General features: G+C 36.8%; 1 protein-coding gene across 3 annotated transcripts in view; it reads left to right on the forward strand.

Moving 5' to 3' along the window:
* Positions 1 to 27,327, forward strand: part of GLCCI1 (glucocorticoid induced 1) — a 120,200-nt gene that overhangs the window by 77,690 nt on the left and 15,183 nt on the right. For 2 of the 3 annotated variants that reach the window (XM_034963688.3, XM_034963690.3), the window contains exons 4-6: positions 8,892 to 9,005; positions 13,545 to 13,697; positions 24,330 to 24,540. In XM_034963688.3, the coding sequence (XP_034819579.1) occupies positions 8,892 to 9,005; positions 13,545 to 13,697; positions 24,330 to 24,540 (478 nt within the window). Of the gene's footprint in view, positions 1 to 8,888; positions 9,006 to 13,544; positions 13,698 to 24,329; positions 24,541 to 27,327 lie in introns of all 3 variants that reach the window. The other variant, XM_003825045.4, reaches the window with a different exon arrangement.

The following is a 27,327-nucleotide window of genomic DNA, read 5'->3' on the forward strand; positions in this document are numbered from 1 at the left end:
TTCTGCATGATAAAAGTTTGGTTTCCATAACTTCTTATCGGAATCCAGACATTCCTTTCTATTGATAATAACTCAGCCATTTGCCAATCGGAAAATTTTTAAATCTACCTATAACCCAGAAGCCCCTGCCTCAAGTTGTCCTGCCTTTCTGGACTGAACCAATGTATATCTTAAATGTATTTGATTGATGCCTCATGTCTCCATAAAATGTATAAAACCAAGCTGTGCCCTAACCACCTTGGCCACATGTTCTCCTCAGGGCTGTGACATGGGCCATGGTCACTCATATTTGGCTCAGAATAAATACCTTCAAATACAGAGCTTGACTTTTTTTGTTGACAGAGATAACTGAGTTAGGAATTCCAGAATGTAAGAATAGTGCCAGGGAAGAGAAATTTCCCAAGGTTGAAAATTTGTTAGATTTGGAGATGGATGTGTGTCTTCAGATTGAAAAAGTTACCAGTTTCAATGAGGAGAAACAGAGAGGGGAAAAAAAAAAACCACCTCTAAGTATAGCATAAAGGAACTGTAGATCAATAATACACACATACACACACATTCTAGCAATTAGGGAAAAGCATATTACTTACAAAGAAATGACAACCAGGTTATCAACGCATTTATTAGAAATCACAGTTAATGCTCGTATACAATGAAGTTGTGACCATGTTAAGGAAATGAATCCAAGTGAAACATCATTTCCCTTTATGAAAAGATTGATTTTCCTCCAGTGCATTGTATTTACTAGAGATTTGCTAACCCAGCCTTTATTTAGATTATACACTTGCTTAATTTCTAAACAATTGTACGCATATACTTTTCCATTGGTTAGATTTGTGTTTCCCTGCTGAAATAACACAATAATTTTAAATTAATGTATAAAGCATTAAGTAGGGTTTAAGATGTCTGCTAAGGAAATAAGGATTTAATGAATACTTACCACTTTTTACAACAGTTAATTTGCACCCATTTAGTTGAGGTAAAAACAAAGACAAGTAGATGCTGAAGATAACTTTTTAGCATTCATTATCAGCCTTTGGTGACACTGCATTAGTTTATATAGTGTCAACATCTGCATTAACATCAAATGAGTAAGATTGTATGCTCAGTATTGTGTAAAGCATCTACAATTTCAAAAGAAACTTTAGATACAGTCTACTTCTTAAAGAGCTTAAGAGCTTAATTACATATTAGATAACACAACTAAGACTTTTAAGTGATAATCACAAAAGGACTTTAAATTAGCTCCCACTATCCTTATTCAGTGACAGAAGTTCTTCTGCCCATGATAGAAAATTAGAATCTGGTCACTCCTAAACTCCTGTGTTCCCTTTAAGTGAGTAAATGCTTTCTTATCTCTTATGATAATCAAAGCTTACATCTCTTTTTATGTTTACAGCTACTTCCCTTCTCCCAGAGTGTACTGCTGCTGGGTGACTTATCATGGGTGAAGGGATCCCAGGGGCTTCTTTTCTCTTTCTTGCTCATTTTTTCCCTAACTCAACAGTCTCTATTTCTGACCTCTGTGGAGTTGGAGCTTGGAAAAATGAGGGAAAAGGAAATGGAATAGAAATGTTCCTACTTGACTGCTACTGTCATAAGAGAGTTTTACTTTTTCTGGGCTTAACAGATTTTTAAAGTTGACTTTCTCTTACATTTTCATGGGTCTTTGGAGATCCCCTGTTCTGCACATCTCTTACCTACAGTTATTTCTGGGTTAGTGTATCTCTTACTCTCTCTTAGCCTCTAGAATTCTAGAAATAACCTTCAGCTTCTCAGCTGCTGAGCTCTATTTCCTCTTCTTGGTGGCCCTCTTAAGAAGGACCTAAAACAACCCTTCATGATGGTTCACACACTCAGATTTCCCAAATGGCTCCTGAGAAACTCTCACCAATTTTTTTGGGAGGTGGGGGGGTCTGTTTAATACAGGGAGTTTAGATTTATTCTAATGCAGCAGTAAATCTATATCATCCTACCTCTCACTCTTTTCAGAGTGTGGAGTGTGAGTCAAATACCAGTCCCCTTAATTATGGGGAACATACATGAGTCTTTCCAAGTTGTTCCATTAAAACTCCTCTCTTTTCATTTGAGGTAAAGCAGGAAGTATACTGTCTTAGGTATTAGATTTGATTTTATCCTACTTGGAACCTCATAAGGTAACCTGTTACTCTTTCATAGATGCTAGCAGAAGGTATAAGACTCCTGATTTAGAGACAGGTGACTTTATTATTCACAGCACAGCAAGTATCAAGAACATCAAATTTATGTCAATTCTCCTGGACCCCAAGTCCCATGGGGAAATGAGGAAGACTCAGATGGATCCTGTACATACAGTAGATCATATTATAGAAGAGGAACACTGAGCTTGGGTAATCCACTGCTTTTACAATAAGCAGTAAGCACATTTACCCTTTGTCCCAGAGGGAATGTAAGTAGAACTGTTATATTGTTGTTTTCTTTTTTTGTTTTTGTTTTTACTATTCTGATTTTTATAAACAAAAATTGAAAAAGATAGATTTACTATTCTTTAAGGCACTCAGTGGAAAGAAGAATAAAATCACATGTTGCTTCATTATTTCACCAGCAAGCCCTCTCATTAGTAGGTTATATTTTTTTTAGATGGAACCATCTGAAGGAGTAAAATAAATGATTAGGGATGTTTCTTGCTTCCAGTCAAAAGTGATTAATGAGTATTATTGATAGGGTCTCCTTTTTAAAGTAAGACTTCCCTTATACTTTAATAAAACTATAGTTTTACTGAGAGGGTACAGTCTGCCCTAACATTCTGTTCATTCTTGGTATTTTCAGTACATATTTGTAATGATATTAGGGAAGAACAATTGCAGTAATGGTTTTTCTGGACCTACAAGATAATAGTCTGAATATTTTATATTATCTCTTTGAAATCAAAGGAATTATGTTATAAACCTTTTAAAAATACATATATTATTTATCCAGTAAAGTCTCTGTCTAAATTAAATTGAATCATAAATATGTTTTATAATGCTTTCATTATCTTTTAAAAACCAGACCCAATAGGAACAGTTTTGAAGGTCACATAAATTGTTTATCAAAAAATATAGAAACTTACCAGTAAGTTAATATACAGTCATTTAATCGCTTCATTAAATTTTTGTTCATTATTATTTCAGTTTCACGGCTTGTAATATCTCCAGCATCAAGAAAGGAAATTATGCAGTGGTTGAAATTATGAGCCAATAGTTATTTATTGGTAGTTATTTACAGGTGAACATTCACACAGTATTCAGTAGCATCGCTAGGTAATAGAGGTTACAAATGAAAGCTGTAGAACTAGATTTGCCATTTATTAACTGTTTCACATTGGGAAGGTACTTTGTTATTGAGTTTTTCTCATCTGCACTATAAATTTGAGGCATCAGATTTGTGAACAGTGTTTTTAAATTTTAGTCTGGTATTAAAATGTCTCTTGACAAATATGGTTTATTAATAGTTGTAAATACATTTCTATATTAAAACTTATATGTATAAAAATTCTTCCAAAGCTAGCTGTATCTGTAGAGGTGAATCTGGGGGTTCGGGGGTGCGTGGTGTGTGGAATCTCTGTCTATTCCGGGATCAGTGGGTTTATGTGAAGTCTGCATGTAGGCAAGCATGTCTGTTTGTGGATGGATGTATACGGGTAGATGTGCTTACAGATGACCCTCCCTGTGTATATGTATTGTGCTTGCACGTATGTATTTTCTTTGTGCATGTTTGTGTGCATGTGTTGAATGAAGAGCAGTTTGTTCATCAGGGTTTGCTTACTGACACTTTAAAGAAAAACAGGAAAACAACAGTGATTATTCATATTTGTAGGAAGGCAGAAGTTTAAAATTTTTATTTTTAGAAGTTTGAGATTTTTGTTGAGGGATATAATATATAAAATTTACTTTTAACTAGACTATAGACCTTTCTTTTGGGACATGTGATCTTTATAAACATTAAAGTTTGTCGTATATTTCCCATTTTATAAAGAAGAGATTAACAGCTTGAGATTCATGATTTTTCAAACTATATTTTCAGAAAAAGTACTTGAGTTAATATCTTCAGTGATTGTTTTAGGGAAGGAGTTATCTCGGTTCAGCCTTTGTCACCTTTTCCATTCCCATTTGTCTGTAATTTTTGTAAGATTTATCTCCTTGTGAGTTGTTAACTTCATTCTTCAGTCAGTATAGAATGGTGATGAAGAGAGCAGAATGTGGAATTCCACTTACTGAGTCCAAACACTTGTTTACCACTTAACAATGTGACTTTTAGCAATATATTTTTTTAACCTTTCTACCTGTATTTCTTCACCTTTAAAATAATAATAATAGTACCTATCTCATGTGCTTTTGTTGAAAAATAAATGAGATAATTCATATAAAAGCAAGTAGCAGAGTGCCTTCTACAATGCTAGTACTCAGTAAATAATTAGATAGGCAAATTTTAATGATGCTTTTTTATTGTTAATTGACACAGTCATCAAACTGGCCTATAATTACTCTTCATAATTGCTGGAAAGAATATGTTATTAGGCAGAATGTGCATCATCAGAGCATTTTCAGCATGTTGAATTATAATTTGTTTAAAATTGTATTACTGGCATTTGGCAAAGGATAAATTTCTATTATAGGAATATCCCTTTACATAAAGAGGGTGTGTTCTAATGTCCGTTGTTAGAAATGTCATTAGCAGAAATAGACATCATAGTTGTGTATTTGCAGAGGTCTTCTATTTTCCGGTAGCTCATTCCTCTTTGCCACGCAAGGCAGGAAGCATACCTCCCCAGCCCTCTTGAATAATCAGCATGATTTCCTCTTCTGTTAGTACTATTTCCTACTAAGAACCTTAGAACCTAATTACAGCCTTGGGCATGTCATTCATTTCTGCATCCAGGTAACTGAATTAAGAATTTTTGCCTCATTTGAGTCAGGTTACTGCTTTCTGCTCTTCAGCTGTTACCTTGAGTGACTTAGTATTGAGGATATAAGCACTTCCCCCAGAAAATCTTCTGTGGTCAAGGCTACTATGTTAAAATAAAAGAACACCCTTCACCCCCAGCAATGGAAGGAGAGTTCCAGTTGTTTCACGTCTTAGTCATCATTTGGTTTTGTCATCTTTTAAGTTAAGTTTAGACCTTATGATGGGTGTTAATTTATATTTCCCTCATTAGAATGATGTTGAGCACCTTTTTTATGCATATTGACCATTTGGATATTCTCTTTGGCTAAGTACCTGTTCAAGTCTTTTGCCTACTATTAGACTTTTTCTTACTGCTTTGTAGGTGTTCTTTACATATTGTGGATATGAATTCTTTGTTGGATATATGTGTTGTAAATATATTTCCCCAGTGTATGATGTGCCTTTTTATTCTAATGGTATCTCTGTCTTCTTTTTCAAAGATGAAAAGAATTATAGCTATTACTTTTGGTTCCTGTTAAAAAGGATTTCAGCTTTAGTCACCTTGTCCTGGGCAGGTACTACCCTATAGGTCACCTTTGTGTGAATTAGATAAAAGCACCCCCTCTAAGTAGATGTAGCCCCATTAGCATAAGATTTTTTTTTAAAGGGCAGTGTCTTTTAGTGAAGGAAAAGGCTTCTTTCAGGTAGCCTGAGTATTCTGCTAAGGCTACACCTTGCTGAGTAGAGCTTGGTCTAGCCTGGATTTACCCCTCAGTCTGGTGCCTTAATGCTTGCTCAGCACTCAAACCGCAAACCAAAGATGGCACCCTAGGGCAGGTTATCTTTAAATATTCAGAGTTTCTAACTATTGAATACAAATTATTACAGTTTATGGATTGAATTTTCTTTTTTCAAAAGGTTGTTCTTAAGTTGTGGGGAGCTAACTTCCAAAATTAATTTCCTAGTTTTGAGTTGGTTATGGCTTAAAAGTTTAGTTATCAGTTAGATGTCTCACACCCAGGATATATTTGTCCCACTGAAACACTGTTCTGTGGAATCTTGGTTATAAACCAACATATAGTAGTGGGATAGAGAGACCTTAACCACTGTGTGTAATGGGTGGTCTTTCTGTAGCAAATATTGTTCAGCAGTCTGCCTTGGGGCAGGAGTGGCATACTTCCCACATTGTCCTAACATTAGAAATAAGAATTACTTCACTTTCCAGCTACCTCTGATGGTTGTGCTTGTATCGTGGTGCAGTGGTACCTGTGGATAAGAAGGATGAACTGAGGACACCAGGTCTCTTGCTAGTGATAATCTATAACATTTTTCCTGGTTTTAGGCTTGCTCCTTCTCTTTTTTTCTTCCCAAAGCCCCCAAATCCTGCTTCCTTTCTCACTGCCATCCCTTAGTCCTTTAAGTTAAGATTTCCCATTTCCCTGCTCTATGGTGGAATAGAATTCATTCTGAGAAAGATTTCTGTCTTCCTCAGTCCTTGAGGCAAAAGTGCACAACCAGTCTTTTGAGGATAAGGGTTTTGGTTTTGTATTATTTATTTATTTATTTATTTATTCAAATGTTAACAGTAGTGGGGGAAATAATCAGGACAAAAATAGCAAGTAAACAGATGATGTTACTAAGTTTTCAAAAAATGTGTTTCTGGTTCTCAGATGTTAAGTAAGGCCAGTTTCTGTTTTTTCTTCATTTAATTGCATAAATGCTTTAATCTTCTCTTGGTGACTATGCTTATTACTCTCTCTATAGTTATTATTTATTCCTTGTGACCCAGGATCACTTACTCATTTCCTACCTTTTCATGGTTTTGTTTTGTTTTTTTTTGTTTTCGTTTTTTTTTTTTTTTTTTTTTTGAGACAGTCTCGCACTGTCGCCCAAGTTGGAGCGCAGTGGTGGGATCTTGGCTCACTGCAACCTCCCCCTCCCAGGTTCAAGCAATTCTTTTGCCTCAGCCTCCCAAGTAGCTGGGATTACAGGCCCACACCACCACATCTGGCTAATTTTTGTATTTTTTTTTTTTTTTTTTTAGCAGAGATGGGGTTTCGCCATGTTGGCCAGGCTGGTCTTGAACTGCTGATCCACCTGCCTCAGCCTCCCAGAGTGCTGGGATTACAGGTGTGAGCCACTGCACCCAGCTGACTTATTCCCTAACTAATGTTTTAAAACCTTGGAGCTAGTGTAGTTGGGACGCGTTTCAAGTTTAAATTAGGCATCTCACATTCTTCTTGACTAGAATTTGAAATATGCCAAGTATATAATATACATTTAGAAAGATGGACTTTTACCCTAATTCCCACGGGATTGTAAACAAGAGCATAACTGTTATATTCCAAAGAAGGTCTGTCTTTGGAATTCACAGTACATGTGAAAAGCTATAGGATTATATTATTTAGGTTGGTAATCTAAGTGAAGTAAGGTTTGTAGCATAATGTAGGCTTTTTGCCTTCAGGGGTTTGTTAAGTTGGCTTAGAACAAAATTTTCTGGCTTATTTTGACATCTCAGAGGCCTTGAAAAAATAGATTGACTAATATTTATCAATTTTAAGATTTTATGTTTAAATATTTTTTTAATGAGTAAGTACAGATTATATTATTAATCTCCAGGCATTCTGAGCTCTTTCATATAAGCTCTTTGCAGTTTTGCTTTTATACCTCTGTCCTGATTAAATGAATTGTACAATTTGAAATCCTATTTCTTTTTTATCATAGAGAATTATCTGTCTTGAGTTATATTGATTACCTACAAATTTTGATTCATTTTCTTGTAAAAATTAATGTTCTCTGCAAGAAAATTATGTCAGTTCAATAGAGAGGAAGGCACACAAATATTCACATAATCTTATTTGTGTATCTTTTGCAAGCACATTTTATGAGAGATCCATAAGCTACATAGAGCTTTAAAAAACTTAAAAGGATCTAAAGATCTCACCATAAAAGAAAGGATATAAATTCTTCCTTGTTTGGGTGCTTTATTTTCTTCTATATTGTTTTCTCTTCTATTAACCACAGGTAAACATTAGTTTTCTCAGCGACCTATATACTTTTACCCTTGAGCATTTATAGGCTTTAATACTAATTTTCTATTGCCATGGTTATTCAAGGTAAATATTTAGATAATTTTGTAATACATTATATCTTTGTTGTATCTCTCTGGGCTCATAGTAGATGTTCAGGGAATAATTATTAATTGATTAACATCATCTTTTCTACAAGGAAAATAATACCAATATTAAATGACTACCCCCAATTTGTTAATGGTTTCCTTTAAAATACTCAGGATTTTTTTTACATCACCTAAAATATGTAAGTAGTTTAATGAATTCCAGGTCACATTATAGTAATGACTTTTCTGTGAAACCAGGGAAGTGTGGCCCTTCCTTTTAGGAGAATATACCCTAAATTATATTTGTTTTTAAAGGTTTTATGATTACAGAGTAATATATATAGTAATATATTAAATATTAATAAGTTACTAAATAGCTTTGATTCTCCACAACACCATGGGATTTACAATTTTAAAGTGTTTAGTAATTGGTAAAGCAGATCCATTTTGTTTATGTAGGACAGGAACTTAGAAACTAATGTGGTGCATATGTTTAGAGATCAGGTTTAACTTTAATCAGTAGGCATTTGAAATATTATTTTTCATCTTAAAAAAGGTTTTCAAAAAGGATATTTCTGGTGTTACAAAGGTAAAATCTGAAATAATCTGGGGAAATGTAGTTAGCATATTTACCAATAACACTATTCAAATTTGTAAAAGTGAAGCATTTGTAGCATATATTTACTTCTCATTTTTAATAATCTTAATCCTAAAAACTTGCAAGAGTAAATCATTGTGGTGAAATATTGTCTCTTCTTAGAAACTTGAAAATGTTTTAATCAGTACCCCAAAACTGAAGAAATAAATATAAAAATTTGGTATTCACTTTTATTCTCTTCTTACTTCTCTTTCCCTGTCCCCAAAGCAGATCGCCAAACTGAGGCAGCAACTACAACGCAGTAAACAGAGTAGTCGTCACAGTAAGGAGAAAGATCGCCAGTCACCTCTTCATGGCAACCATATAACAATCAGTCACACTCAGGTAGGCTAACTTCTTGTCCAGATTTGAATAATTACTTTTAGTTCATTAAGGAAGGGAATTCATCATTTCAGCATTTAAAAAAACCCATAAATATTTAGCTCTACTAAATTACTAGTTTGTTAAATTGTTATAAAAAGATTGTTAGAAAGCAGCCGGGCGGCCGGCCTTGGTGGCTCACGCCTGTAATCCCAGCACTTTGGGAGGCCGAGGCGGGCGGATCACGAGGTCAGGAGATCAAGACCATCCTGGCTAACAGGGTGAAACCCTGTCTCTACTGAAAAAACACACAAAAAATTAGCCGGGCGTGGTGCCGGGCGCGGTGCTGGGCGCCTGTAGTCCCAGCTACTCGGGAGGCTGAGGCAGCAGAATGGTATGAACCCAGGAGGCGGAGCTTGCAGTGAGCCAAGATTGCGCCGCTACACTTCAGCCTGGGCGACAGAGCGAGACTCCGTCTCAAAAAAAAAAAAAAAAAACCAGCCAGGGGCAGTGGCTCACTCCTGTAATCCTAGCACTTTGGGAGGCCAAGGCAGGTGGATCACTTGAGGTCAGGAGTTCGAAACCAGCCTGGCCAACATAGTGAAACCCCATCTCTACTAAAAATACAAAAAAATTAGCCAGACTGGTGGTGGGTTCCTGTAATCCCAGCTATTCGGAGGCTGAGGCAGGAGACTCACTTGAACCCGGGAGGCAGAGGTTGCAGTGAGCTGAAATCATGCCGCTGCACTCCAGCCTGGGTGACAGAGCGAGAATCCATCTCAATGGTTAGCCTTCTCTTAATAACAGATAAAACAGACGATGGTGGTGTCAAGGATGATACTGACCTGGATTGAAATCTTTACTTCCTTCATTTATTGAGCAACTATGCACATTATCTCATTTAATCTTCCTAACAGTTCCTTTACCCATCTTTCTCTGTGTCTCTATGTATCTTATCCCTATTTTACATATGAAGAAATTGAGGATTAACATTTTTATTTTCCCCTAGAAGTAAATACTAACATATCCCATGGAACAAAATAGTAGTGTAACAGAAGAAACCCAAGCAGTATATCAAAACAAACCCCAATTAGGGTTTGTTTCACAAAGATAAGGATGATTCAACATTGGGAAATATGTTAATTTAGTTCATTGCATCAGAAAACCAAAGTAGAAAAGACAGTTGATTTTTTAGTGCTGAATTACACTTGATAAAAACTCAGTATCTTGTGATTAAAAGAATAAATAACCTCTTACTAAACTAAAAATAGGATATTTCATAATGTGACTAACTGCAAATACAGTAAGATCCTAACAAAATATTAGGAGCATAATTGTTAAAAAGTCAAGGATGTCTATAATTATTGATATTATTTGCTAGTGATTTAGAGTTTCTAGAACAGGGCAGTAAGATAAAGAATTATCACTACTTACATATGATATTATATATTTAGAAAATCAAAGTGAATTAACTAAACTATTAAAACTAATGATAGGATAGCTAAAATGAAAAATACTGACAATACCAAGTGTTGATGAGGATGTGGAACAACCAGAACAGCCACACATTGCTGGTGGGAACACAAAAAGGTACAACTACTTTGGCAAACATTTTGTCATTTTCTTAAGAAGTTAAACATATGCTGACCGTTCAACCTAGAATTTTCACCCTTTGATATCAATCCATGAGAAATAAAAGCATATGTCCACACAAACACTTGTACATGAATCTTCTCAGAGGCGTTATTCATAATACTAAAAAAAAAAATGGAAATAGACAAACATTCGTCAAGTTGTGAGTGGATAAACACTTCATATATCCATGCATCCATGCAATACTGTAGGCAGTAAAATGGAAGGAACTACTGATACAGGGAATAACATGGTTGAATCTCAAAAACATCATGCCAAGTGAAAGAAATCAGGAGCAAAAGGCTACATACTGTATGATTTGTTATATTAAATTCTCAAAAAGGCAACATTATCGAAACAAAGTTTTAGGGATGTGGATTGACCACAGAGAGGCCCTAGGGAAATTTTTTGGATGATAGAGGGTTCTAAAAGTGACTATACTAACAAAGCTCAACAAACTGCATACTTAAAATGGGAGAATTTTATTGTATGCTGATTATACCTCATTAAAGCTGTAAAACAAACTGGCAAGTCTGAGGCATTTGAAGTGAAAATTCTTATATGCCTTCCTTTTTCTTCTTAATCTGATACAATTAACATATTGTTTGTTTCAAGCAGTTTTTCTCTAGGAGTCCAGTGCGCTTACACTAGATCACTTGACTGAACAAAGAATGCTTACACAATTGTTCAAATTTACATTGAATTTTTACCATGTGGTTATTCTTAAAAATTATTATCCTTTGCTATACATACTGGAATATTTGTAGGTGGAATATGAAGTCTAGAATGTACTTTAAAATATTCCAAAAACCAAAAAAACGTGTTCACATGAAACAAGTTGGTAAATGTTGATAATTTTTGAAGCTGGATTGTGTGTACCTGGGGGTTTATTGTGTTACTCTGTTGAATTATGTTTATGATTGGAATTTTCCATAATGAAAAGGGGAAAACTGAAACTAGATGACTAGATAAAGTATAAACATACCCAAATTCAGTTTCCTCTTATACTAGTAATGTTTCAAAATATGATGAAAAATACAAAATGCCTGGAATCAAACTTAAAAGAAATATGTAAACTATACATCTTTGAGAACATGAAATATAAGACACATAAATGGGCAGTCTTAACACATTAATAGATGGGAAGATTCAGTATTTTTCAAATAGCAATTTACTTGAAATTAATGTACAAATTGTTTTGCATTCCAGTGCAAATTTAAAAGGAATTGTTTTTATTACTTGAAAAATTGTCTTCAAAGGCCAGCAGGGCCCATTAATAGAAAAGAAAATTTGAAAAGACTTTTCCTACAAGATATGAAAATGTAATATAAAATTATAGCAATTAAGTGGCACTCTGCCTAGGGATTATCAGATAGTAGCTCCAGGAAATCAAATACAGAATCCATAAAGAAATGGTGGGGCAACTGGATTACTGTGTGGGGGAAATAATACTGAGACTTTACACCATACACAAAAATAAATCATGATAGGTTAAGTATTTAAATGTGAAAAACTGTAAAAATCCAGAAAGAAAAATATTTGATAAAAGTTGATTACCTATTTGATAAAATACAGTTAACTCTTCAACAACAATGGGGGTTGGGGCATTGACCCTCATGCAGTTGAAAATTTGTTTATAACTTTTGGGTTCCCAAAAACTTAACCTACTAACAGCGTACTGTTGCACAGAAGCCTTGCCGATAACGTAAAATAGTCGCTTAACATATTTTGTATGTTTCATGTATTATATACTATATTCTTTAATAAAGTAACCTAGAGAAAAGAAATGGTCATTAATAAAAGCATAAGGAAGAAAAAATATGTTCAGTGTTCATTAAGTGGAAGTGAATCATCATAAAGGTCTTCCTCCCCATTGTCTTCACTTTGAGTAGGCTGAGGAGGAGAAAAAAGAGGAGAGGTTGGTTTTGCTGTCTCAGGGTGGCAGAGGTGGAAGAAAATCTGTATGTAAGTCGACCCACACAGGTCAAACCCATGTTGTTCAAGGGTCAACAGTATTTGAAAAAATACTGATAGTAATATATGAAAAAGAGTTAAAACCTCAATATGATAAAAGTTCATGCATCAATAAGAGACAAAAGACACTGATGAGCAGCAACTCACAGTTGGCAAGAATACACCATTGTATGGGAAATATTATTAGTGTGCTAACCAATGATTAGCAGTCTACCTTATCACAGATCATGTATGTCAACTGGATTCAGTGTAGGATAGAGGCCATTTGTTTTAATTTTTACCTTATTAATCTTTATTTTTCTTATTTCTTGTTGTATAAATCCTTAAGTATCAAAAGGCTTGTCTTACACTTTTTCCTTAACAACTATTAGTGGTAGTTAATTTTTGAGAACTCCTGCCAAGGACTTTTGAAAACAGGCTTTAAATTGTTAAGTGAGTTGTTGAACTTAGCATAATACTGTTGCCACATTACTTAATAATCCAACAGATTTTCTGAAATAGTTGACAAGATGGAAATGCCAAATACTAGAAGGTAATTGTCACCATACAGAAAACAAACATCTTGTAAACATACTCATACAGAGCTATACAGTAGACTTACATGATATATTTAAGTTACGTGACTTCAACTATGCTGTTCCCGTGAAATAGAAAAAGGAAAACAATGTAAATAATGCAGAAGATTCTGCCATTCTACTGAACAAGTATATACATTATACAGGTATACCTTTATACTTACATAAAGGGATTTGAAAGGATTATTTTGACTATGTAATTTTCATTTTACTTTCTTACTTCAGAACCTAAATTTCTATATGTGCACCTGAATTTTATTGTATTTGAAAGGTCAGAAATAACTCCGTTCATTGAGTTTCAATTTTAATATTTACCATACTCTTTAGTTCTTGATTGCTTTGACCACAAATAATTTGATACCACCTTTATCTTATCTCATAGGCTACTGGATCAAGGTCAGTTCCTATGCCACTGTCAAATATATCAGTGCCAAAATCATCTGTTTCACGTGTGCCCTGCAATGTAGAAGGAATAAGTCCTGAATTAGAAAAGGTATTCATTAAAGAAAATAATGGGAAGGAAGAAGTATCCAAGGTAAGGTTACATGGGATATTTGAATCCTTTTTTTCTCTGATATAACGAACTGTCTGAAAAGTACTTTCTTGGTAACAGCTTTGTTAAGATATAATTCACATACCATCCAGTTTACTCATTTAGTGTACAGTTCAGTGGTTTTTAACAGATTCAGAGTTATACAACTGTCACCACAATCAATTTTACAGCATTTTCATCACCCCAAAAAGAAACATTTTATCCTTTCACAGTGGTCTCTCATTTCCCTGTAATACTCTTGGCCCTAGGCAGTCACTAATCTGTTGATGGATTTTTTGCTGGTTGTTCTAGATGTTTCATATCAATGGAATCATACAACGTGGCCTTCTTAACTGGATTTTTTTAAACTTAGCATAGTGTTTTTAAGGTTCACCCACGTTTAGCCTGTTATCAGTGACTTCCTTTTTATGGCCAAATATTAATCAGTTATATGGATTTTATTTATTCGGCCATCAATTAATGGAAATTTGGATTGTTTTACTTTTTGGCTATTGCGAATAATGCTTCTATAAACATTTGTATACAAGGTTTTGTGTGAACATACTGTTTGCATTTCTCTTGGGTATATACCTAGGGTTGGAATTGCTAACATGGTAACTCTATGTTTAACTTTTTGAGGAACTGCCAGACTCTTTTCCAAAGTGTCTGCATTGTTGTATATTCCTACCAGTGTATAAGAATTCCAATTTCTCTGCATCCTCACCAACACTTGTAATTATCTGTCCTTTTTTAATTATAGCAATCTTAGTGGATGTGAAGTGATATATCATTGTGGTGTTAATTTGCATTTCGTAATGGCTGAAGATGTTAAGCATCTTTTCATGTGCTAGTGGTCTTTTTTTTTTTTTTTTTTTTTGTGGTGGAGTCTCGCTCTTTCACCCAGGCTGGAGTGCAGTGGCGTGATCTCGGCTCACTGCAAGCTCCGCCTCCTGGGTTCACGCCATTCTCCTGCCTCAGCCTCCCGAGTAGCTGGGACTACAGGTGCTCGCCACCACACCCGGCTAATTTTTTTGTATTTTTAGTAGAGACGGGGTTTTGCCATGTTAGCCAGGATGGTCTGGATCTCCTGACCTCGTGATCCGCCCACCTCGGCCTCCCAAAGTGCTGGGATTACAGGCGTGAGCCACTGCACCCAGCCTTTAGTGGTCATTTGTATATCCTCATTGGAGAAATGTTTATTTAGATCTTTTGCCCCATTTTAAAATTGGCAGTGAAATTGCTAGGTCATAGCATTTGTACATTTAAAATCTTGATGAATATTGCCAGAATTACCCTCCCAAAAGGTTGTACTATTTTACTCTCCTTCAACATTTCATGTTAAGTTTATAATTTTATATATATTACAACATCAAGGAACTCTTTGGACATCATGGCATCTCTGTTTACCATTGAACTCTTTTTTTTTTTTTTTTTTGAGACAGGGTCTCGTTCTGTTGCCTAGGCTGGAGTGCAATGGCACCATCTCGGCTCACTGTAACCTCCTCCTCCCAGGTTCAAGTGGTTCTCCCGCCTCAGCCTCCTGAGTAGCTGGGATTACAGGCACACACCACTATGCCCAGCTAATTTTTGTATTTTTAGTGGAGACAGGGTTTTACCATGTTGACCAGGCTGGTCTCGAACTGCTCACCTCAAGTGATCCGCCCACCTCGGCCTCCCAATGTGCTTGGATTACAGGCATGAGCCACTGCGCCCAGCCCATTAAACTTTTTTTTATACATTAAGTGAAGTTTAAGAACAGTCATGTAAAGATGTAAACTTTGGGTCTAATTTTTAGAGGATGAGATAATTCACATATTTGCTGATTCCTTAAAAACATCCTTAAAAAGCAAAACTATACTAAAATAAAAAACTTGGTAAAGTACTTCTGCTTTTAATAAGCCATACTTCAATTGTAGCCATATCAGAATTATTCTGGGATAACCTACAAACTTATAAGATAATTTTTAGAAGTTTTAGATTTATGATTAAGTGTACCTCAAAGTTTTAATTAAAATATCACCATGAACTGGCCAGTAGCCAAAAAAGGAAAATTGTCTGGTTAACTATGTCAGTATTCCAACATAGTTAACCAGACAATTTGTTCACTTTTTTTGTTTATAAAACAAACTGATAGATAATTAAATATTATCTTTAGAGTAGAATAGTTATTGTTGTGAAGTTGGTATAGTTTTTGTTTAGCAGCATACTGTAGACAAATGAAGTTTTTAACTTTTAGGTTCAAGGGTACACGTGCAGGTTTCTTACATAGGTAAATTGTATGTCACTGGAATTTGGTGTACAGATTATTTCACCACCCAGGTAATAAGCATACTACCTGATAAGGTAGTTTTTCAGTCCTCACCCTACTCCCATCTTCTACCCTCAAGTAGGCCCTGATATCTGTTGTTCCCTTCTTTGTATCTATATGTACTCAATGTTTAGTTTTCATTTGTAAGTGACAATGTATATAGTATTTGGTTTTCTGTTCCTGTGTTAGTTTACTTAGGATAATGGCCTTTAGCACCATCCATGTTGCTGCAAAGGACATGGTCTTACTCTTTTTATGGCTGCATAGTATTCCATGGCCACATTTTCTTTATCCAGTCTACCACTGATGGGCATTTAGGTTGATTCTGTATGTTTGTTATTGTAAACAGTGCTGTCATGAACATATGCATGCATGTGTCTTTATGGTAGAGCAATTTATATTTCTTTGGGTATATACTCAATAATGGGATTGCTGAGTTGAATGGTAATTCTGCTTTGAGTTGAGAAATCACCACAGTGCTTTCCACAGTGGCTAAACTTACTTACATTCCCACCAGCAGTGTATAAGCATTCCCTTTTCTCCACAAACTTGCCAACATCTGTTTTTTTGACTTTTTTGTTTTGTTTTTTTTTTTTGTTAACGGAGTCTCGCTCTGTTGCCCAGGTTGGAGTGCAATGGCGTGATCTTGGCTTACTGCAACTTCTGCCTCCCAGGTCCAAGCGATTCTCCTGCCTCAGCCTCCCAAATGGCTGGGACTGCAGGTGCATGCTGCCATGCCCGACTAACTTTTTGTATTTTTTTTTCTAGTAGAGACAGGGTTTCATCGTGTTGGCCAGGCTGGTCTCGAACTCCTGAGCTCAGGCAATCCACCCACCTCAGCCTCCCAAAGTGCTAGGATTACAGGTGTGAGCCACCGCACCCAGCCTGTTTTTTGACTTTTTAATAACCATTCTAACTGATGTGAGATGGTATCTCATTGTGGTTTTGACTTGCATTTTTGTAATGTGGAGCATTTTTTCATATGCTTGTTGGCCACGTGTATATCTTTCTTTTGAAAAGTGTCTGTGCATGTGATTTGCCTACCACTTTTCTTTTCTTTTTTTTTTTTTTGAGACAGGGTCTTGCTCCATTGCCCAGGCTGGAGTATAGCGGCACAGTCATGGCTTACTGTGGCCTCAATCCCTCAGGCCCAAATGATCCTTCCACCTCAGCCTCCTGAGTAGCTGGGACTACAGTCCTGTCCCACCACAGCCAGCTGATTTTTTTTTTTAATTTTAGTACACGCAAGGTCTTGCTAATTTGCCCAGGCTTGCCTCAAACTCCAGAGCTCAAGAATCCTCTTGCCTTGGCCTCCCAAAGTGCTAGGATTATAATTACAGGCATGAGACATCATACCTGGCCATTTGCCCACTTTTTAATGGGATTCTTTGGTTTTTGCTTGTTCATTTGTTTTCATTTCTTAGATTCTGGATATTAGACCTTTGTCAGATGCATAGTTTGCAAACATTTTCTCCCCTTATGTAGGTTGTCTGTGTACTCTGTTGTTGAAACCTATTGTTGTGCAGAAGCTCTTTAGTTTAATTAGGTCCCATTTGTCAATTTTTGTTTTTGTTGCAGTTGCTTTTGGCATCTTTATTATGAAATCTTTGCCAGGTCCTGTGTCCAGAATGGTAATTCCTGGGTTATCTTCTGGTGTTTTTATAGTTTCAGGTTTTATATTTAAGTCTTTGATCCATCTTGAATTTATTTTTGTATATGGTGTGAGGAAGGTATCCAGTTTCAGTCTTCTGCATATGGCTAGCCAATTATCCCAGTGCCATTTATTGAATAGGGAGTACTTTCCCCATTGCTTATTTTTCTCGACTTTGTCAAAGAACAGATGGTTATAGGTGTGCAGTATTATTTCTGGGCTCTCTCTTCTGTTCCATTGGTCTATATGTCTGCTTTTGTACCAGTACCATGTTTTGGTTACTATGTCCTTGTAATATAGTATGAAGTCAGGTCATGTGATGCCTCTAGCTGTGTTCTTCTTGCCTAGGACTGCCTTGGCTGTTCAAGCTCCTTTTTGGTTCTATATGAATTTTAAAATAGATTTTTCTGATTCTGTGAGGAACATCATTGGAACTTTGATGGGAACAGCATTGAATCTGGAAATTGCTTTGGACAGTATGGCTTTTTATTTTTATTTTTTTGGAGACAGAGTCTTGCTGCTCTGTCGCCAGGCTGAAGTGCAGTGGCATGGTCTCGGCTCACTGCAACCTCCACCTCCCAGGTTCCAATGATTCCCCTGCCACAGCCTCCCGAGCAGCTGGCACTACAAGCGTGTGCCACCATGCCCAGCTAATTTTTTTTGTATTTTAGTAGAGACGGGGCTTCACTGTGTTGGCCAGGATGGTCTCGATCTCCTGACCACGTGATCTGCCCACCTCGGTCCCCCTAAAGTGCTGGGATTATGAGCGTGAGCCACCGCGCCTGGCCAGTGTGGCCATTTTAACAATATTTATACTTCCTATTCATGAGCATGGAATGTTTTTCTATCTGATACTGTCATTTCTAATTTCATTGAGCAGTGGTTTGTAATTCTCATTCTAGAGATCTTTCCCTTCCTTGGATAGCTGTATTCCTAAGCTATTGTGAATGTGATTGTGTTCTTTATTTGTCTCTCAGCTTCGATATTGTTAGTATATAGAAACACTACTGATTTTTGTATGTTTTGTTTCTTAAAACTTTGCTGAAGTTGTTTATCAGATCAAGGAGCTTTTGGGCAGAGACTATGGGATTTTCTAGGTATAGAATCATATTGTCTAAAACCAGGGATCATGTGCCTTTACTCTTCCTATTTGTGGCTGTCTTTTATTTCTTTCTCTTGCCTCATTGCTCCAGCCAGGACTTCCAGTACTATGTTGAACAGGAGTGGTGAGAGGGCATTCTTGTTTCATTACAGTTTTCAAGGGAATGCTTCCAGTTTTTGCCCATTCAGTATGACGTTGGCTGTGGGTTTTTCTTGGATGGCTCTTCTTATCTTGAAGTATGTTCCTTCAGTGCCTAGTTTGTTGGAGGTTTTTAACATGAAGGGATGTTGGATTTTATTGAAAGCCGTTTCTGTATCTATTAAGATAATTATGTGGTTTCCGTTTTTAGTTCTATTTGATGAATCACATTTATTGATATGCATATGTTGAACCAACATTGCATCCCAGGGATAAAGTCTGCTTAGTCATGGTGGATTCACTTTTTGATCTGCTGCTGGATTTGGTTTGCTAGTATTTTGTTGAGGATTTTTGCATCTATTTTTATCAAGGATATTCACCTGAAGTTTTTGTTGTCATCGTCATGTCTCTGCCAAGTTTTAGTATCAGGATGATGTTATCCTTATAGAATTAGTTAAGGAGAAGTCCCTCCCCCTCAATTTTTTTGAATAGTTTCAGTAGGAGTGGTACTAGCTCTTTATACATCTAGTAGAATTTGGCTGTGGATCCATGTGGTTCAGGGCTCTTTCTGGTTGGTAGGCTTTTTATTACTGACTCAATTTCAGAACCATTATTGTTCCATTCAGGGATTCTCTCTTCCTGGTTCAGTCTTGGGAGTTTGTATGTTTCCAGGAATTTACCTGTTTTTTTCTGTATTTTCTAGCTTGTATGCATAGAGGTGTTCATAGTAGTCTCTGAGGGTTTTTAAATATTTCTGTGGAGTCAATGGTACTGTCCCCTTTGTCATTTCTGATTTTGTTTATTGGGATCTTTTTTTCTTTATTAGTGTAGCTAGCAGTCTCTCTCACTTATTCTTTCAAAGAATTAATGCAGGGATTCGTTAATCTTTTATGGTTTTTTGCATCTCAGTTTCTTTCAGGTCAGCTCTGATTTTATTTTACTTCTGCTAGCTTTGGAGTTAGTTTGCTCTTGTTTCTCTAGTCCCTCTAGATGTGATGTTAGTTTGTTATCTGAGATGGGATTTTTATGTGGACCTTTAGAGCTTGTACATTTCCCTCTTAACACTGCTTTAGCTGTGTCCCATAGAATCTAGGATGTTGTATCTTTAGTCCCATAGTTTCAAAGAATTTCTTGATTTCTGCCTTAATTTCATGGTTTACCCAAATGCCATTCAGGAGCAGGTTGTTTAATTTCCATGTAATTATATGGTTTTCAGCAGTTTTCTTAGTATTGATTTCAATTTTTATTGTACTGTGGTCCAAGAGTGTGGTTGGCATGATTTCAGTTTTTTTGAATTTGTAGAGGATTGTTTTATGTCCATTCGTGTGGTTGTTTTTATATTATGTGCCATGTGGTAATGAGAAGAATGTATATTCTATTGTTTTGGGTTGAAGAGTTCTGTAGATGTCTATTCAGTTCATTTGGTCAAGTGTTGAGTTCAGGTCCTGAACATCTCCATTAATTTTCTACCTCAGTGATCTGGCTAATACTGGCAGTCGGGTGTTGAAGTCTCCCACTGTTATTTTATGGACATCGAAGTCTCTTTGTAGGTCTCTAAGAACTTGCTTTATGAATCTGGGTGCCCCTGTGTTGGGTGCATATATATTTAGGATAGTTAGGTCTTCCTGTTGCATTGAATCCTTTACCATTATATACTGACCTTGCCTTTTTTGATATTTGTTGGTATAAAGTCTGTTTTGTCTGAAATTAGAAGAGCAATCTTGCTTTTTTTCAGTTTTCCATTTGGTTGGTAGATTTTTCTCCATCCCTTTATTTTGACCGCATGGGTGTCTTTGCATGTGAGCCTGGTCTCTTAAAGACGCCTACTGTTTAGTCTTGCTTCTTTATGCAGCTTGCCAGTTTGCACCTTTTAATTAGGACATTCAATCCATTTACATTCAAGGTTAATATTGATATGTACATGATCCTTCATTGTGTTGTTAGCTGGTTACTATGCAGACTTAATTGTGTAGTTGCTTTATAGTGTCACTGTTCTGTGTACTTAATTGTGTTTTTGTAGTGGCTGATAACGTTCTTTCCTTTCCAGATTTAGCAATCCTTTCAGGACCTCTTGTAAGGCAGGTCTGGTAGTAATGAATTCTCTTACCATTTGCTTGTCTGAAAAGGATCTTATTTGTCCTGTGCTTATGTAGCTTAGTTTGACTAGATAGCCACTTCTCGCTTGGAATAGGCTCCAATCTCTTTTGGCTTGCCAGATTTCTGCTGAAAGGTCTGCTGTTGGCCTCATGGGGTTCCCTTTGTAGGTGACCTGCCTATTCTCTCCAGCTGCCTTTAACATTTTTTCTTTCATTCCAACCTTGGAGAATCTGATGATTATGTATCTTGGGAATGGTCCTCTTGTGTAGTATTTTGCAGGGGTTCTCTGCATTTCCTGAATTTGAATGTTGGCCTCTTTAGTGAGGGTGGGGAAGTTTTCATGGACGGTATCCTGAAATATGGTTTCTAAGTTGCTTGCTTTCTCCTCATCATTTTTAGGGATGCCAGTGCATCGTGGATTTAGTCTCTTTACATAGTATTTCTCAGAGGCTTTGTTCATTCTTTTTTATTCTTTTTAAAAAAAATTTTGGCTAGGCACGGTGGCTCATGCCTATAATCCTAGCACTTTGGGAGGCCAAGGCAGGATCACCTGAGGTCAGAAGTTCAAGACCAACCTGGCCAACGTGGTGAAACCCCATCTCTACTAAAAATACAAAACATTAGCCAGTCATCGTGGTGGGCACCTATAATCCCAGCTACTCAGGAGGCTGAGGCAGGAGAATCTCTTGAACCCAGGAGGCGGAGGTTGCAGTGAGCCGAGATTGTGCCATTGCACTCCATCCTGGCAACAAGAGCAAAACTCCATCTCAGAAAAGAAAAAAAAAAATTCGTCTTAGTTCAGAAAACCAGTCTTCAAGCTCTGAGATTCTTTCCTCAGCTTGGTCTATTCTGCTATTAATATTAGGGATTGCATTATGAAAGTCTCATAGTGTGTTTTTCAACTCTCTGATCAGTTTGGTTCCTTCTTACAATGGCCATTTCATCAATCAGCTCCTGTATTATTTTATGGTAATCATTAGATTCCTTGGATTGGGTTTTTGCTTTCTTCTGAATCTTGATGACCTTCATTTCTATATTCTGAATTCTTTCTGTCATTTCAGCCATTCCAACCTGTTTAAGAACCTTTGTTGGGTAACTAATGTGGTCAGTGGGAGGAAAGAAGACACTGTGGCTTTCTGAGTTGCCAGAGTTCTTGCACTGGTTCTTTCTCACCTTTGTGGACTGATGTTCCTTCAACCATGGTATAATTTGTACAGTCGGTTGACTTTTCGGGATGTTTTTAGAGTCTGAGGCATTGTACAAGGTTTTTATTTGTAGCTGACTTATTGTCCTTAGTTTCACAGGAGGGTTTATTAACTAAGTATTTTCAGTATTGAAGTTTGCACTCTGATTGAAGTTTGATGGCTCTTAAGCGTAATGGCCAGTAGGTAAGCTCTTGCTCAGCCACGTGGCTCTTCTGTATTTCCTCACTATTGCAGCTGTGCTCCCTGTCAGTGCTCTGAAAGTGTGGGCCCCTCTCCTACTCAAGTGCTGGCTGCAGATCTTGGCTTGGTACTCCCAGGCTGCAGCCCTGGGGTGAGCTAAGGCTTTATGTTCTCTCCCAGCTTGGAGGCAGCAGGGGAAGGGACCTTGGCAGTGGCTATGGCAGAGGGCCTTTCCCTTGTCTCTGGGGTCCACCCCAGAGAAATAGCAGAACTGCTGCCAGTCGGTGTGATTGGCTTTGAGTAGGACAGCTGCGTTGTGGGCTCAAGCTGGGGGGATCCTGGGGGAGACAGACTGACCTCTTCTTAGGGCAGTGGCAGCTTGCTGGAGGTGTGGTTAAAGCACTCTGGGTCTTTGCTCCTTTCCTAGTACAAGGGTAGCAAGGGCAGTACCACTGCAGTGGCAGTGGCAGAGGGGCTTTCGGTTGCCTCTGGGAGCTCCACTTCAGAAACACAGATCCGTTGCTACTGGGATGTTCAGCCAGGGGGTGGGGCAGCTGTGCTGCTGGCCTGAGCCGGGAGCCCCACCGGGTGAAAGGTGGGGTGCCGAGGGCTCACAGGGAGGACATGGGCTCCTCTCTGTATGGTGAGTATGTCATGCTAGCAGTGCAAGTAAAGCCCTCAGCCTCTCTGTTTCTTCTCTACTCCAAGGGCAGCAGGGGCAGAACTCTAAATGAAGTTTTCATTTGCATAGTTTCAGATTTCGGCCTTCACTTGTTTGGTATAGAAAATATTGATACATTTTGAATCTCACCTGATTTTACCTTCCTTCATTTCCCCTCTTGACAGTTTTTCTAAAATCTCTGAAATGACAATGATCAGAGTAACAGCAGTAGACACAATAAATAGTGAAAATAAATTATAAATAAATTAACAGCATATTGGTTCTTTTCCCTAGCATTGCAGTCCTGTGTGTTTAATAACAACAAATATTTTCAATTATATAACTTAATATAGAGAATTTTAATTGTTAACCTCACTTTGTTAGCACACAAATGAAGAATATGGAGTAAGATCTATTTTTACAGAAGCAGAGTAGTAAAGTAGAAAGAGTCCACTGCAGCAGAATCTCTGATGCCACTTAATTAGCTGTGTCACTGAACTATAGGTTCCTCATTTGTGAAAACAAAACAATGGACCAGTGAGCTCTGAGGTACCCTCAAGACCAAAATATGTGGCTCTATGATGATGGTTTCCTTTTTTTCTTTCTTTTTGCTGCTGAGAACAAAGTATTCAAACTAAGGAAGATTATGAGTAGTCCTACTTAGTTGGATACTGAGTTAGTAGAATTTGATATCCAAATTCTTCTAATATTAGAATTCTTCTGAGTTACATTAATAAACTCTATTGAGTACTAATAGAATAAACCTCTTTATTCGAAATTTTGGATAATTTGCAAAGGAAATAGAAACTGTGGTTCTGTTCATAACCTCTAAAAATTAAACTAGGAAGGGATGAACAAACAGAAAAATCTGTACCTGTGAATATGAGGAATATGAGATTTCACTTTTTCTTACAAGCAAGTCAGTGATTTTTTTTTTTAGCTTTGTTAATTCTTTCAGCAAATGTTTACTGAATATCTGCCATGTGCCAGGAGTAGTGCCAGGCACAGGACTCCTGCTGTCCTTGAAGAGTTTTGTGGGATGTGCTGACCTACAGGTACATACAGTGAGCTATGGAATTTTTAAGGCAAACAATTTGATTTAAAAGAAATGTTTAGTTCAATAAAGGTAACATACGCAGAAATTAGCTTAAGACACAGGCTTGGTCTTTAGCCTTTGAAGAATAAATTGGGTCAGTAGTGGTGGAATATGAAATCAAAGGAAATACTATGTGCTTTCTATGTAGATGAATATATGCACCAGCATTTGGATGTTTAATGGTATTCCTCTTACAGCCATTGGACATACCAGATGGTCGAAGAGCTCCACTTCCTGCTCATTACCGGAGCAGTAGTACTCGCAGCATTGACACTCAGACTCCTTCTGTCCAGGAGCGCAGCAGTAGCTGCAGCAGTCATTCACCCTGTGTCTCCCCTTTTTGTCCCCCGGAATCCCAGGATGGTAGCCCTTGCTCAACAGAAGATTTGCTCTATGATCGTGATAAAGGTAAGAATGGAATTGTCCACTTAGAGGGTTTGTTATGGGCCTTGCTCATTATACCTTGTCTTAGACCATTACATCTTTTTTTTTTCTTTTGTTCAGTGGTGACATTGTCAAAGATTGGTTAATCTAGGTTTCTTTGTTCATTGGTTTCACATACCCCCTTTTTTGTGACTCTAACAAACATCTTCCATAAATGTGTCAGAGAAGCACAGCGCATGGTTCTAACAGCTAATAAAAGCCATAAAATGGAGTGTGTACAACTTCATATAATGCATAGGTCTTTTCCTTGGTATTGTCCAGAGCGGATGATGGTTATGGTAAAGTTAGCTTTACCATGGTAAAATCAAGCTTAAAGTTAGATTTTATAATCAGATTGATTTGCGAGGAAATAACTTCTAAAAATTCTGTTGGAAAAAGTGAGTGTATTTTTAACCAAGTTTACAAAGCTTAGTGAGTACCTACAGGACATCAGGGATTATATTATAGTATGTAGATAAATTATTAACTGTTGAGAACATCTGGGATTCTTATTTCCTATCAAGCCCAACTATCTCTCCATGTTCTTCTATCCTTGTGTCTACTTGTCTACCAACACTTCCTGGGTTCTTTCTGTTTCTAGCCCCCTAAGACCTAGCTACAGAAGGCCATATAGACTGCCCAGCTTCTTCCTTCCTAGCTACTTACAGAGAAACACTGAACTTATGTTTATAACAAATTTACTGCTTGTCACCATAGAGAAATAGGTCAATGGCAACAAAATTGTAAAACTATACAAAGTTAGACAGTTTATAAAATCTTGCAGGAGTTTTATGGTCCTTGTTCTCAATTGACCCCATCCCCTATGATTGATGTATTGTTGTATGTAAAATGCCCAGATCATAAGTGCTCAGCCAAATGAATTTTTACATATGTGTGTGCTCCTGAAACCACTATGTAGATCAAGTATAGACATAGAAGATTTTTATTATCCCACAAGGCTCCCTTGCGCCTCTTCCCAAATAGTATCCTTCCTCTCTCCACTTGAAAGTAACCACTTTGCTGACTTCCATCACTGTAATTTAATTTCCCCTGTTACTAGACTTCATAGAAATTGAATAATGTGGTATATATTCTTTGTGTCTGACTTCTTTTACTTATCATTATACCTAACTCTTCTAAGATATTAAATGGAAGCTACTTTGGACTTTGTCCTCTGCTTTTCTATGTGGGTAGATCTTAACAGTTCTCCCCTTTCTTGTTGACTCTTTCATTATTGAAGGCCTTGTGGACCCCCTTCCTCCATTAAGGATATATTGAATATAGTACCAGGTGTCTCTTGGCTTCATGTGGGAAGTCTCCATTTCTTAAAATGTCAGACTAGGAAATTTTCATTTCACTGAAGCATCCTGTGAGAATAAACACCTTTAATCACTTTCTCACAACCTTTTAATGTGGATGTTTCACAATAAAACATCTTGCTTCCAGTAGGAGTGTTTGTTTTGAAGGTAAATGGAAATGATAAATAATAGTAACTTGTTTTAGGTTGTGTAGGTGGTAAATGGAGAAACCAGTCTGTCTTCATTCCATACTCATATTATTTGTTATTAAGTACAGTTCAGGTTGGCCACTTTTGCTACTTAACACTTGTAACTGGGGTAAAAATGAAAAGTAGAAATAATGGTGGCAGTACAGCTAGACAGTTAATTCTGGAGTTCTGGTTTCTTTAATACTGTGGATAATTGAGAGATGCTGAACCAAAAAGAAAATGTATTGAGAAGATGGTAAATGAGTTCCATTTTGGTTAACTGGTTGTGAGATTGCCTTCAGGGCCTCCCAGTGAATAGTGGTTTCTGTAGTTCACAGGTCTTCACTTACATCATAAGTTTCAAACAGTGCATGTTCTTTAATATATAATAGCTCTTTTTCCTAAAGATGTATAATCAATTTTATTATGAGAAGGTATAATCATGTCACTCTCCTGCCAGGGTCTTTTGCAGGAGACATTGTAACATAGAAGTTAAGAGTAGCACTGGCTTTGGGACCATAGGAATGCATTTGAATCCTGGGAAGTTTTGGACATAAAACCTGCATTAATTCTCAAAGATTTAATGAATGGTAGCTGCTGCTATAAAAATAGTCACCTTTATTATCACCTGTTAGTTTCCCTAATCCTTTCAGGAAAAAATATCAATTATTTAATACACAGCTTAGTCAACACCTCCTTCCCTAGCCTAGTCTGTGTCAATTATCTAATAAGATGAATTCTGACCATTTCTTAGACAGATTAGACCTTTTCCTAAGTTTGCCTTTGTTGGTATATTTTCCTCTGTGCCCTTTTGTTCTTACATACCAGACATCTGCCTGCATAACACTAATTTCTTTATATTCATCCTCTGGTTTTTTTAATATGTAAAATGAGAACATTGGTTCAGATCATCTCTAAAGCTAAGGTTTTTTTCCTAATAGTTAAAAAAATTTCTTAGTAAAATAGGGTAATAATACCTTCCTCATATCATTGAGGTTACATGAGATACAGCAAAATGCTTAGCACAACTTATTGGCACATGGCAAACAATTAGTGGTGATGAATGTTGCTTAATAGTGATTTTTAAAAAATCTCTTTAGAACTTATATAGAATGGGTTTCAGAATTATTTAAGACATTTCTCTGTTTTCTACAAGATCACCTCAGTTTGAGAATTAAAGCCCCATGACATCAGTTTCATAATATCTACCATATTTAGCTGAGAGGCATTACTTTGTGATTAAGATCAAGTTGATGTTACTACTCCCTGGAAAACTGTGTAGCTCT

Source organism: Pan paniscus, chromosome 6 (genome assembly GCF_029289425.2).
Source record: "Pan paniscus chromosome 6, NHGRI_mPanPan1-v2.0_pri, whole genome shotgun sequence".
Lineage (NCBI taxonomy): Eukaryota > Metazoa > Chordata > Mammalia > Primates > Hominidae > Pan > Pan paniscus.